Source organism: Ictidomys tridecemlineatus, unplaced genomic scaffold (assembly GCF_052094955.1).
Source record: "Ictidomys tridecemlineatus isolate mIctTri1 unplaced genomic scaffold, mIctTri1.hap1 Scaffold_233, whole genome shotgun sequence".
NCBI classification, from domain to species: Eukaryota; Metazoa; Chordata; class Mammalia; order Rodentia; family Sciuridae; genus Ictidomys; species Ictidomys tridecemlineatus.
Window position 1 is genome coordinate 237,744 of NW_027522008.1, and position 14,708 is coordinate 252,451.

The window sequence follows — 14,708 nt, forward strand, 5'->3', positions numbered from 1 at the left end:
GCACAGCATAGAAAGTCAGGAGACTTTCTGAAACAGAACTGAACTGGTTGTGGTTGCTACCCCTCACATCAAGTTCCAGAAGGCTCTACACATCATAAAGGTCATCATGATGAAAACCTGACAATTCTTAGCTTTGCTGCTTCAAAAGGGAAGGATTCATGGACATTAGAGTTAATCCTGTAAATTAAGTCTGAGATAGTAACTCAGGCATGCATATTTAAAGTTGATTTTTTGTGTATTTTACCTAATCATTTGTGCTGTTTTTACTCTAAAAAAGCAGAATATTATGTCCATTGTGTGCTTTTTTTCCCCCCTTTTTTTCTTTTTTGCAACTTCTGGGTCATCCATTTCCTGATTTTCCTATATTCTATGCCTGAAGGTTCCCCCAGGGGTTCTACTTCCAGCCAGTTGTATGGATCTTCTGATGAAAGACATGACATTGTTTATATCATGCTTTGATATTTTAAATGGGGAGATTCACTAGGAGTGTCCTCCTAGTGGCTTATGAGTATTGTCCTTTTCATTTAAAAAAATGTGATATGTGGATTGTTTACGTAAAATAGTAGCAAGGGTCTTTGATGACTGTAGGAATGTTCCAGTTTAGAGACATTCCGGGTTGCATCCTTGAAAGTTCTCACCCTAAATAAAACACCACACAGCAGAAAATAAGACAGAAAATAAGAGTAATCCCTATGGAAAGCTAGTTTCATTTTGTTGCCATTTCTGACTCTTAGGGAATGATCTTGAAACATGGTGCCTCTAGGTACAAACTTTATATTTAGACAGAGTCCCAGTTGCAGTACTCCATATAAAGAACCATCTATTGTTTCTTTCAAGTATACCAAATAGGATTGGTAACCTTTAAACTTGGAACTGTTTTTCCATATACCTAAGTGGCATTTTTCATGTAGTAGTCGTCTTTCCTTCCTTCTTTGAGCTTTTGGATAAATGGGCTTGATTTGCATTTTCTCCTCTCACATTGTAGCCTGTTAACTCTGTTCATCCCTAGGACTCTTGCCATTCTGGGTGGCAGCACTCATCCTGTCTTCCTGAGGAGCCCTGCTTTCAGCACCTGACCAGAAAGGATCTTTGCCGACTGATGAGTGTTTGTTGTTTGCATTGCTCCTCTGGCATTCATTTGTCTTCTTTGCCTTCAGTCAGGTTGTGTTTTATCTTAGCTCCCTATAAAATGAAAAACTCAGTTAGGAAAGGACCCCTGTCTAATCCATCTTCCTTTTGAATATTTCCTTTCAGGGCAGTGGTACTTAAGTACATTTGTTCTGATAGTAGCTTATGCAGAATTTGTTCTCTTGTGGCAGTTCTTGGCTCCCCAACCACAAATCAAATCAACAGCACCTTGGCAGGGATGATGTATGGAAGCAAAATTAGATATAAAAATTATTTCCAGTCATGAGCCTCCATGATTCTGCATCATTTTTTTTCGTATCACAAGAAATGGGATACTACCCAGTGTGTAATTATGGAGCTTTATATAATCTATGGTCTCATTTGACACAGATTAAGAAGAGATAAATGTGTTCCCTTTCTCCATACATCTCTGGTTTCTTTCCCTTTTCCAAATTTAACCTTAATAGAATTTTCATCAGAAGGGAAAAGTGTATTTCCCCTCAGACTCCCCTCTCATGTCATAAGTGTTATACTTAAGAAATTAAAAATTCTTTAGTTTTCAAAATGATTCTCCTTTTGAGTTTTCAGTTTTCATTCTGCAATGTTGTTGGTTTTCTAGAGTCTCAGACTTTATCTGCAGTGATGAAACTTTTAATTGCTCCGTCTTATCTAATCTTCATGGCAGTATTCTACCACTAATACTGGCTCTCAGATGGTTTCTAGATATAACAAGAACATTCATGAATGGGGATATTTTAGAGGTAGTGATGCCTTTTTTAATTTTCTTTTTTGTGCATTTGATTTGCCTATCAGTTTCCTTTAATTATTGGCAAGAATCTTCTGTTCCTTTTAGTCAGTAGTTAGTAATAGGAGTGTCTTTCTCAAGAGGAACTTTATATACCTTTTGTACACTTTATGTAACTTCATATAATTTAACTGTTGGTGCTGAAAATAAATGGGGTTCTTTTCTGCAGAGGATTTATTTTGGGTGAAACTGAAGCTTGATATGTGGTTTCATATGCATTATGTTGTAATTTTATTTTCTCCCCTGCTGAGGGCCATTGTCAAGTAGGAATGAAGCTTCAAAATTTCCTTGCCAGCGTACCCCATGTTAAATGGTGTGAGTCGGGAATAAAGAATTGCTGTTTGAATCTACAAGGCTGTGAGTGCCTCCTGATTCTGTGCCCAGCCAAGACTGCAGCATTAATTTTCTCCCCCCTTCTGATTAATTAAACAACAAGCAATGTGGCTAAAGGACCGTGCCTGGTAGGTTGTCCAATTCAACATATGGTTCTTACCCGTCATGGGAGAACTGACCTTTAGATGTCAGTTTCCTGTCTTGGGTTGAATCCACTGCAACCAGATCAACCCGTCACTGACTACCAGTCCAGCATTCAGCCATGCTTGTGGATAGGCCTAAGCACCAGTGTGGGTGGGTGAGGTTCTTGCCTCACCTCTGTTGGCCCCCAAATTTAACCTTGGTGCCAGTGGGGGGGTGAGGTTCTTGCCTCACCTCTGTTGGCCCCCAAATTTTAGACCATCACTAGTAGAAGGGAGGAGGATACAGAAATGCCACGACACCAAGCCAATTGACGGCTCCTTTGGAAAAATTGTGTCACTGATGACACCATCAGCAAAGATGCCAGCATTACCACAATTAACATGGGATGCGCTGGCAAGGAAATTGCATCACTAGTGACACCATCAGCAAGGATATGCCAGCAGTACCACAATTCGCTGCACCAGACGATAGTTCACAATGCATGCAACTCATATATAGTCCAAGCAAGTTCTGCAAGCAGTTCAAATCGGAGGAGTCTATCAATATGTTCATTTCCTCCCAAAGTAAATCAAGTCCTTGATTGAGCATTACTTGTTGAGTTATATTCATTGATGCATCAGTTTATACAGTTTACTGTGATAGCTATCATAGAAGCTGTAGTTTGGTTTTCTTAGTCTTCACTGGCACTGGGATGGAGATGGGAATTCTGGCAATGATGTTAAAGAGACATTATCCTGAACAGAATTATTAAATATAATGAAAAGGAAAAGTGAAAGTAAACAAACAGATGTGTTAATCACCTTTAAAAACAATAGTAAGCAAACAGATCTGTTAACCACCTTTGAAAACAATCATTAACAGCTGTTTACCTAATTTAGATTAAACCACTTAAATCACGTGAATAAAAAAAAAAGAAAATTCGGATCCATTTTTTCATGAGCGCTCCTCATATAAAAATATGGACATACACACATACTGACATGCAACACAAAACAGTGCACTCATAACATACAACACATAAGACAATAATAACAGCCTTGTAGCTTTACCTAGGTAAAATCTCCATTGCAATGTTTAAAAACTCCACAGTCAAAAAATAAAACACAGTCAAAAAACAAAGCTGATCAGAAAAACATTAACCTAGGTTTGTATGAGCTCAAAAAATAAAATAGAACTTTATGATGTGGGAAAAATGCAATAATAAAATAAATATTGAAAAAAGGCACCGTGGTTAATCACTGTCGCAGATGTAAGAATAGCCAAGCTGGAGCTCTGGATATCAGCTGTTATGGATTTGAGTCAAATTATCTTCTTTTTGGTCTGTAGAAATTGTTTTAGTTAGTGTCTCTGGAATCTAAATCGGCTGCTGTTCTCCCTGTGGAAACACAAAAACAGAACCCCGACTCCAGACAAACACTGGGTCAGGAGCTTTCCAATGTCCTGTTAGAATATCTTTCCAAAGTACCTTAGGCTTATGTACATTTTTTGGATACATATGTCTTTCCGCAGCATTAAGTCCTGATGAATTCAAATTTAAAAAGTTTAGAGTAAAAAAGGGTTATTTTAAGTTTATCTTTGGGGGATATATACCCCTTTAAGATCCTTTTAAATTTAAGTCTTTCAAAAGCATTTTGCCTTAGTTTTTAGAATTACTTTAGTCCTTTTAATTTTTAGATGTGGTTTGAAACCATAGTTGTCTTAGCCCTTTGTATTTTCTATCTGAAATACCTTTACTTGACATTTTTAACCATTTTCCATCTTATTTCTATCTTCTAGTTTTCTTCTAAGGTTTTTATATTTACCCTTAGTTGCTTTCTTCTCTCCTAGTTTTCTTTCATTTCCTATTTTGTGGGTATAAAATTCTTGTCTTTCTACATCTTTTTATCTTCCTATATCTTTATCTTTCTACATCTTCTCTCTTTTTTTTACCATTTTGTACTTCTATTTTTGAAGTTTTCCACTTCAAATTTTTAATCTTCTTTATCTAAATCTTTTATCTTATTATCTTCTTCATGGGTTATATTTTTTTTCCTCCATCATGAAGGCATCTTAACCACCTTCAATTTAACCTTTTAAAGCTATTTGCAATGTACTTAGACATTTTACAACTTTTTACTTTACCAAACAAAGATTATCTCATCTCCCTCTTTTTAGTTTAATAAGTACATTTTAATAGTTTGATGAGTAAAGCAATCTTTTTTCCTGCCATGAAGGTATCTCAACAACCCTCAATTTAACCTTTTAAAGCATTTCATTTATCATCTATACTGTACTTTTAAATGTACTTTTTCACCACCTACAGCTTCACTCTTTTAAACGAGGCTTAGATTTTGTTTAAATCGCTTAATATTAGTTTACATGGCTGCCCTTCAACCAAAGGCTCTTTTTTACTCCATTAAGAAGCTTTGTCTCAATCTGCCATGTACAAATACCTTTTTTTTTCTTTCTACCTTTCTCAAGCTTTTAAATTAAATCTAGTTTCCTCAAAATCTTTTTAAAGGGCATTTTACAACTTTTCACTTTACCACACAGAGATTATCTCAACTAGAAACATTTCTTTTTCCTTTAACCTTTTATATTAAAATATATTTCCACATCTTGAATCTTTTTATATCTCTTTTTTAACCATTAACCCTTTTTATAAATTCACATTCTAAAACAACCCTTATAAAATTACTCCACTTTAATAAGATGAAATACTTTCATGTTTTTTAAGGTACTGTTATACTGTAATTGAAACCCAGCTGAAACTTCTTATACTCTCTGTATATAAATTACACATGATAGAATCTTAACACTTAGTAACCTTGTTTCAGCAAAGACACAGACCAAAGCAATATTAAACATTTTTCCATTTGCCAATTTATGAAAACACACATAATGTTTAAATATATTACCTTATGGAACTTAATAAGTAAAGAGTACTTGATTTCATATTTAGTGGTTGATATTTTAACATTTTAGCTTTGTAAATGAATCAGCTGTCTGTAAAAACCAAGACAAGTATAGTGAACAGAACTAGTCATCTCTTTCTTGTTGAAGAAAAATCCTTCTACAGGATACCATAATGGTCCCATTGATATACTTAATAACTCATCTTTATAAAGCCATGGGCTACATTTTTGTATTGTAGCAACATATGCCATAGTTTTTCTTGGTCTTACTGGGGTACCTCCTTCCTCTAACAATTTTTCTTCCTCGGAGGTGAACAACTTCAAATCTTGAGTCAACCATTTTCCTTAGTTTGCCTGAGAAAGTTCTAGGAACAGGCCACTTGAAATGAAAACAAAATAAATCAAAACAAGAACACATTGTTTTTTGAAATGGTCACCCATTTTTTTGCTCTCCTTCAGGAGCGAGCAAATTCACTTACCCCCAAGCTTCAGACATCCCACGTACGGGCCACCATAATGCCGCAGTCTTGGCTGGGCACAGAATCAGGAGGCACTCACAGCCTTGTAGATTCAAACAGCAATTCTTTATTCCCGACTCACACCGCCTCCACACAGGTTCAGGGGTAATCCAATCTCCCGAACAATTCACCTCCTAAAAACTTTTTCTCCAGGAGAACTCAGCAGGAACTCAGGCTGCAGGCACACCCTACTCCCAGCAGCAATAATCTTCAACCTCCAACTTCCCTAAAACTCCTTTTGTCTTAAACCGGGAACACCCTAAGGAGTGGGATACTTCCTCAAACCTGATCAGCTCTAAACCCAGATCTGCCTTGGTCCTTGAGCAAGGTCATTTTACATGCAATGTCAACAGCGAAATCCATTTAACATGGGGTACACTGGCAAGGAAATTTTGAAGCTTCATTCCTACTTGACAATGGCCCTCAGCACTCCCCAAGTACTTGTAAAAGTAGATTTGGACAAAACTAGGAAAGCATATACTATCAATACATCTGCTATTGTGGTAATACATTTTAGAGATTTTTGTATTGTTTTTACTTATTAATTTTTATGACTGTTGTGTATTGGTTAAGAAAGACATAAATTTTGGTTTATGAGCAATGCTACAAAATGTACAGGTAAATTCTTGCTAGAGGTTATTTGGAATTGCATTTATAACCAGCTTTGATTTACATAGTTTTAACCATATAGTATCCAATAATCTTCTATGCAGATCTTTTATTTACTTCAGAAGTCTTAACTTTATATGCTCTGTGTTGAGAATTAAGCTAAATGTAAAAAAGAAAACTTCAGTGGTTGGAAATGTTGCTTTAATAGTTCTGTACTTAATTTTTATTTGGAATAATAATCTCAGTGTAATTGTTATAGCAACTTTCTTTCTTGGTTATACCATATACTTATCTATTATGTGTATATTTCCTGCCACTTCTGAGAAATCTCTTATTTATATTCCTTGTACAGAATTTATTTGATATTTGTCTCTTTTGCACTATAGGTTGGCCGTATGTTTGGATACTTTCCAAAAGATTTCATCAAGGTAGTTCGTGAATATACTAAAGAAGAGCTACAAATTCCAACAGATGTAAGTTATGGATTTCTTTTTTGTTCTCAATTGTAAACTGGCTTATAAATCCATCAGTTATATTGAGTTAACTGCTTCTGAATGTTTTATAATGTGTTTGGGGGGCAATCTAACATTTGTGTGTCAGATTTTCATTTGAAATCAGACTACCTGTAAAAAAAAAAGTTTGAAAGGCATTCAAGGGTGATTATATTATAATCTGAGAGTTGTCTAATATATTGAAACAGATATTCTAAGAGGCAAATAATTTCATTTTACAGGCAAAACTCATTGGATAGTTATTAGACATTTTAAGTATATTTAGGTTAAATTAATAAACTCTAACTTTTATACTAGGCTAGAAATATGTACTTACAAAGGTTTTCTTATTCTTAGTCATATATGGGATCATAGTCATGTTATAGATTTGGAAAAGGGGACCTGAGCGTTTCAGGTGATGTTCAGTCTCAGATCTTTTAAGGCCCCAACTGCTTCCTTTATACAACATTCCTGTATGGTGCTCTGACTTAAATTGATTTTGTGACTGAAAGGATTTCGTGTTCTAGAATTCTCGCTTCAGCTGATTATTTTCTAGAGTTTTAAATTGTATAGTAATTGATGCCCACCAACACTGAAACATCTTTGGGCAGCTCTTTGTAGTGGCTGTAGAATATGCAAACTGCTAGGCTAGGACAGTTCTTAGATTAGATGGACTGAATGGATAAAGTCATCCTGTTTGTTGTTGCTGTTCCTAAAATTTCTTTATAATCTCAGGGGCCATAAAATCACTTCTGTTGCTTGTTGGACTTCATTGTTGGTAAAGAGAGTTCTTGGGATTTAAGCTGTGACAGCAGTTCACTGATTACAGAGAACTCATTTGTTTTGAACTCTGCCTTCTCATTGTATTTCCCATTACATGCATCCCTCATGGCTTAGAAATGCATATGATGAGGAGAGGAAATCACTCATCCGTACTACATTGAACTGCCTCCCCCACCCCCGGAACCCCCGCAGAATATTATGAAGATTTAATTAGGAATGTAAATTTTCTAAAAACATGTCCATTCATACTATGGCTCCTTTTATATCAATTTACTTACTAGTAGCAAGAAGGAAAACTAGATAATATACACATAATCCTGAGAGAGATCTTAGTGACTGTGAAACCCTGATGAAGAGAAAGGTGTATACCTTGTTGAATCTTGTTTTCAGTTTGTTCTTGTGGTAATAATAATGTGAGGAGCCTCCTTAATATCATTCTTTATTCCATCCAATGTACTTGTATCTCAGTAAGATACTTTAAAACTGATTCATTTTTCTCAAGGCTGCAGGATCTTCCAGCTTCTCCTGAGCAAATGATTAAGAATTAAATTTCTGAAACATAGGTGTAGATATTAAGAGCTGGAGGATCCTATAAGTGATACCTTGCCTTTCCCTACTTATGTTCAGAGCAAATTGAGAGAGACCCAAGAGTCAGGCAGTTGGAAACCAAATTGTCACCATTTTTACTCATTATGCTTTTTAAAGAATATGACCCATGTTAAAAAAAGAAAGAAAGAAAGAATAGACTTTCTAACACTGTAGTCTAGAAAAAGACAGATTTACTCAGCCATAGATGGAGTTAGGCAGTGGGGGTTGGAGGAGGGTAATCTGGTTGACCTCAAAGATTCTTTAGAACCAATCCTGAATTTGGGAGCGTGGATGAGTTTGCTTTTGTGATACTTTGTTATTGACACATTAATGGTTTTCTTTTCCTTACAGGAGACAGATTTTGTTTGTTTTGATGTTGGAGGAGATGATTTTGATAATTATAACATAGAAGAACTTCTAGGATTTTTGGAATTGTATGATTCTGCAAATGAAGATTCTGAGAAAGCTATAGAAAAAGTGGGACAATTTCCTGAAGTCTCCCAGGATGTTGAACCTGAACCTAAACCAGTAGTAGCAAACTCACAACAAATTGAAAGTGCATTCTCAGAAAACACTGTGGATCTTGAGGAACAATTTTTGGCTCAGAAGTACCATCCTCATGCAGATAGTCAAACAGATAATGCTCAGGGTGAACAAAGATCATTTGAACTTTTTGAAGAAATACTACCAGATAAATTGAAAGTGCCAGAAAGTGAAAAAAACAAAACCAGCAACATTTCTCAGGTCTCAAATGAACAGGAGAAGACTGATGCTTATAAACTTTTGAAAAAAGAAATCAATCCTTATCTAGAAACCAAAGAAAGCAAACAAGAAATGAGTATAATTTGGAAGATTTTAAAGAAAACTGAAACCACAGCCAAAAGGGTAGACATTTCTCAGGTCTCAAACAAACAGAAGACTGATGCTTATAAACTTTTGAAAAAAGAAATCAATCCTTATCTAGAAACCAAAGAAAACAAACAAGAAATGAGTATAATTTGGAAGATTTTAAAGAAAACTGAAACCACAGCCAAAAGGGTAGACATGATGGACAAGGAACGAGGTGATATGGAAATGGGAAAGGAGGAAAGTCCTCTGGCAGATGAGGAAGCCCAGGGACTCTTTGACAGAAGTGACGAGGAAAACACTCAGACTTCAGGGATAAGTGAAGTATTTCAGGATAAAGATTCTGACGATCTTGAAAAAGACAACCCTAAGGAACATCTGAACACTTTAGAGTCTACAGAAAAGGCTACTGGAAAAGAAACCTCAAAAGAGGACCTTGAGGACATAGGGCATATCACAGACGCAAAAAGCCAGGGTCCTGCTTCTGCAGACCTTGAAGATGATATATTCCCACAGAGTTCACATATAGCCCTAAAGCCAGAGCTTAGCGATCAGGAGGAAGACTTGCCCATAATCCGCAGCTTCTTTATAGAACAAAAGTCCTTGCAACGCTTCCTGAAGTACATTGATGTCCAAGAACTGGAAGCCATGTTGCAAGAAATGTCTTTAAAGCTGAACTCAGCACAGCAGGAGAGCCTACCCTATAACCTAATGCCCTATTATCTAGAAAAAGTTCTAGATAAGGTCTTCCATGCCTCTGAGTCACACATTTTGAGCGTAGCAGAGCAAATGCTTGATAATCGTGTGAATGATAATACAGACACAGGAATAAAGGAAAGTAACATATTTGAAGAGGCTGCAGTGCTTGATGATATCCAAGACTTGATCTATTTTGTGAGGTACAAGCACTCCACAGTGGAGGAGACTGCTCCATTGATAACAGCGCCTCCTCTAGAGGAAATCTGGGCTAAAGCTGAAGGTAAATACCTGCCTGCGGCTTGGGCTGGAGAAAAGGAGTTGTTCTTCCAAATGTTTTTGTGTATTATTGTAAAGTTCTGTTCAGTTTCCATGTGCCTAAAGGAGAAAGAAGGCTGACTCAGGAGCCCCATATGTTACTTTATTCATTCTTTTGAGCTACAGCATGAAAGGATATTGCTTATTCTTTTTTTCCTTTAGGACAGTTGGGATTGGTTAGCATGTTCAATAAGAAATTTTATAAAAAGCAAAAGAGAAAGATATAAATGAGAAACTAATGCACAAAAGTAGACCTGTTAACAGTACACATTTTATGTTAAAATTATAAAAGGGCTTTATTAAACATAATTTCTTAATCATAAAATACCTGTACTAGATCATGTGGGTGTGGAGTGACTAGCATAACGTTTTTTTTTTTTTAGTATTTAATCTCTTTTTATGTGATGCTGAGGATCGAACCCAGTGCCTCACCTACACTAAGCAAGTGTTCTACCAGTGCCTCACCTGCGCTAGGCACTGTGACTCATATATTTAGTGAAACACTCGATGAATATTGAAACTGAAGAGAGACAGTTCTTATTCTATAGCATAAAATAAAATAGCCATTTCCCCTTTCAATTTTAGAGCTACTTATAACAGAAGGTACTCGTGTTGATGCTGCTGATACAGAAAACCAACTAGAGATAAAGGTCGAAGAGCCAGCAGATGCCACCCTTTTGGACAACATACTTTTCTTGTTATATTCATTCTTGCTTTATTTGTCTAAGATGGTAAGTTTGACATAGTTTCTTCAATTAGAATGTTGATTATTTATTAGTTTTTAAGTGGCTTCTGGTCATGAAGTGAAAAACTTAAAATGTCTTTATGAAAATGACTCTTGACCCTTTGAGTAGATAGCTCCTGAAACAAAAGCCATAGGGGTGTGGCTTTAATGGCTACTTGGTTTAGCACATGAAGATTTGCTGTCTACCAAGGCTAGACATTTGCACACCTGTAAAAACTTGGTTCTTCCCCTCAGAACCCTTCATTCTGGCAGGGAGATAACAGCATTCACTTGAAACACAGTAAGATAATGGCAGAAAGAGAGGTATTTATTCGATGGTAGAACATTATTGTCCATAAGTGCATTTATTATGGTTGGAAGGGTGATCAGTAAGGTCAGAAAGTGGTTGAGATGTGTTTGAAGCACAGGCAAAGGGCAAACAGGAGTCTGACATGTGGTTTGTTGTTGATTAGACAGGCTGGGGTGGTGGGGGAAGCTGGCAGTCAGAAGAAATGTGTTCAGAGAAATGGAAACATGAAGAAAGGATATTTGGGGAGGGCAGGAGAATGTGAATAGTTGGTGTTGTAAAGTGTGAAGTTGGAGGGGGATGGGCCTGTTGGAGAGGCCAGCAAATCTTAAAGGAAGTCATGAGCCAAAGTAGCATTAGACCATTAATAGTGGGGATCCTTAGGAAGTTTTAAGAATGAAAGGAATTAGGTTAGATCTGTTTCTTAGAAAGAGTCACTTAAGGCTGATCTTTCTAAAGAAAATCATGATCCAAACAAGACATTTAATCTGTCTAGAAGCTTATCTAAGCATTTTAGGACTTACCTCCCCCCTATTGGTATTTGTTGATATTGGACTTTTAGAGTTTAATTATAGGAATGAGAAAGCTTTTAGAGGTTGGAGGATAAGATGGTCCTAGGGACATTGTGACAGTAATCCTCCTCAACTGAAGTTGTTTCCTGTAGGTTGTATTATTTCAAGGCTTGTGTAAGAAAGATGATGTTGTTGTTTTCCTTGTAAAATGTATAGATTTTGAAGCCAGGTAGATCTGGTTTCAAATCCCAAGGTTATCATTTAGAAGTTTGGGCAAATAACTAAACTTTTGAAAAAAGTTTTCCTCATCTGTAAAATGTAGATAATGCTTACTCCAATCATAAGAATTAAATGATTTTACAAGGTAAAATGTCTGGTGAGGTGTCTGGCATTTTGAAGGGTTTTACCCCTACACATGCCCTAATTCTCATGTAGACAGTCAGAAGGTGGTATAAAGACAATGAATACCTGGGGAGGAAAGACCACCAGGGTGGAAAAGATGTGGTGGGGAGAAACAAATCATTTTTCAGTTGGCTCCATGTTTGTTCATGATGGTGGCAGCCACCTGGGTAAGGGGTATATACGAGCCAGGCAGTTAGGATAATTATATTTCCAGTGATTAAAGCAGTCTTCCACAGTCATAATTTGATTATCAGAATGAATCAGCATCACTTGGAAAGTTAACAGCCTCACGATATGGGAAGGATTTCTTTATTCATATTTTTAGGTATGCACAGAGCCCTCCTCTAGGTCTAGGTCAGGGGACATGAATGTGGTGCAGGTATGGTCAGTGATTGTACAGTGATAGGTAAGACATAGACGTGAGTGGCAAAGAAGAGGCACAATGTTAGGAGACTGATTTGAAAGGAGATTTCAAAAAGGCATTTTGATGGCCCAGTATGTACAGGACATTGTGCGAGGACTAAAAGAGTCTAACAGGTGTAAGGCATGATTGTGATTTTTGAAAGCCTTAAGAAAAGGACTTAACAAATATATGCAAAAATTATGAACAAGTCAATGTAAAATCTTAAACAAGTAGTATGATATCTGATAGGACTGGAGAGTAATAGGCTCTGATGTGTTTGGGAGATGTGCCCCAATCAGATTCATTGATCAATGGAATCTTAGCAGAATCTTAGTGTTAGAAGAAACCTTGGAAGGCTGTTAGTCTAGTTTCTCACTCATTGCTGTTATTTTCTTTACTGTGGCCCTGACGAATAGTTATGAGGCCTGTACACCAGTATTTCCTAGCATGAGTCACTCTCTTACAAGGCTATATGTTCTTCTGTTGTCTAGTTCATCCTTGTATTGACTCCAAATTTTCCTCCACATGATTTCCTCTATAAAATTGAATTCTTTTCTACATAGAAATCCTTTAAATATTTGAAGTTATATCTTAATTTAAAAATTATTTTTAGTATTTTTATCATGGAAACTTTCAAATAAGAGCAGAGAGAATAGTAGGGGACTATAGGTAACCATAACATACTGTATATTTTAGAATACTAGAAGAAAAGATTGTGAAAGTTTTACCATAAAGAAATGATGTTTGAGGAGGTAGATATATTTAACTGATTTAAACGTTACATAGTGTATACATGCATCAAAATGTCATGTTACCTAATTCAATAATTATAATGTTTGTTTCTATGTACTAGTTAAAAAATAAATTTAATTAAGAAAAGCTTTAAAGAAAAGCATAGAGAATAGTATAATGAACCCACGGGCCATCACACAACTTAACAGTAATTCCTTGATAGCCAATATCAGTGAGTTTTTTAAATTTGTTCTAATTGGTTATACATGATAGCAGAATGCATTTCAATTCATTGTATATAAATGGAACAAAACTTTTCCTGGTTGTACACAACACGTGTAGTCCTATATGTACCTCGGGTAATGAGGTTCATCTCATTCCACCATCTTTCCTATCCCTCTGCCCCCTCACCTGTCCTACCTCCCCTTTGCCCAAAGTTCCTCCATTCTTTCCATGCCCCTTACCACCCACCTCACCCCCATTATGGGTCAGCATCCACTTTCAGAGAGAACATACAGCTTTTGGTTTTGGGGATTGGCTTACTTCCCTTAACCTGATATTCCCATTCACCCGCAGATGCCATAATTTTTTTCTCTTTTAATGCTATAAGTAATATTCCATTTCATATATGTACCACAGTTTCTTTATCCATTCATCTGCTGAAGGGTTGGTTCCACAAAACTATGGAATGCTTCACAAATGTGGGTGTCATCCTTGCTTGGGGACTATGCTAATTTTTTCTGTATTGTTCCAATTTTAGTATATGTGCTGCCAAAGCAAGCACACTCTGAGTTTTAACAAATGTAGATACCCATGTAAAAACTACCATAATCAAGATATAGAACAGTTTTTTTTTCACTAGAAAAGGGGTTTCCTTGGGATCCTTCCCAGTGAGTGCCTTCACCACCTGTTCCAGGCAACCATTGATAACTTTTTTTTAAACTATAGATTCATTTTTCCTACAGTACTGTTTCATATATATGCCACTATAAGTGGACTCATATCTAGGAGTGCAATTGCCTCCTACGTTTAATGTATGTTTTTATCTTATGTGATACTGTCAAGCCATGCTAAAAAATGACCACAATCATTTTATACTTCCACCAGCAATTTAGGAGACTTCCACTTGACTTCATCTTCACTAGCACTTGGGCCATTCTAGTGGGTATGTCTTTGTGAGTTTATTTCCTGATAATTAATGATATTGAGTGAACTTTTTTTTTCTTTTGAGATAGGGTCTCACTAACTTCCTTAGGCCCTTGATAAGTTGCCAGCCTCAAACTTGGGGTCTTCCTGCCTCAACCTGGGATTGATTGCTGGGATTACAGATATGTGCCATGATGCCAGGATCAAATACTTCTTCATGACCTTGTTGACCGTACTGTTTTTGTATGTCAACTCTCTCTGGCTAGCTGGAATCCAGACTTCTCCCAGCTCAGTGCCAACTGTGGGATTGGTTAGCTTATAGTTGTTCT

The 14,708-nt window shown here is 36.4% G+C and overlaps 1 protein-coding gene and 1 non-coding gene across 6 annotated transcripts in view; one reads left to right on the top strand and one right to left on the bottom strand.

Annotated features, from left to right (window-relative positions):
- Positions 1 to 14,708, top strand: part of LOC144373104 (transport and Golgi organization protein 1 homolog) — a 91,088-nt gene that overhangs the window by 55,429 nt on the left and 20,951 nt on the right. For all 5 annotated transcript variants that reach the window (XM_078036209.1, XM_078036210.1, XM_078036212.1 and 2 more), the window contains exons 8-10: positions 6,818 to 6,904; positions 8,645 to 10,118; positions 10,739 to 10,884. In XM_078036209.1, the coding sequence (XP_077892335.1) occupies positions 6,818 to 6,904; positions 8,645 to 10,118; positions 10,739 to 10,884 (1,707 nt within the window). The remainder of the gene's footprint in view (positions 1 to 6,817; positions 6,905 to 8,644; positions 10,119 to 10,738; positions 10,885 to 14,708) is intronic.
- LOC144373107 (U6 spliceosomal RNA) lies at positions 13,911 to 14,017 on the bottom strand. Its single transcript, XR_013432888.1, has one exon. It is a non-coding gene; the product is annotated as a U6 spliceosomal RNA (small nuclear RNA).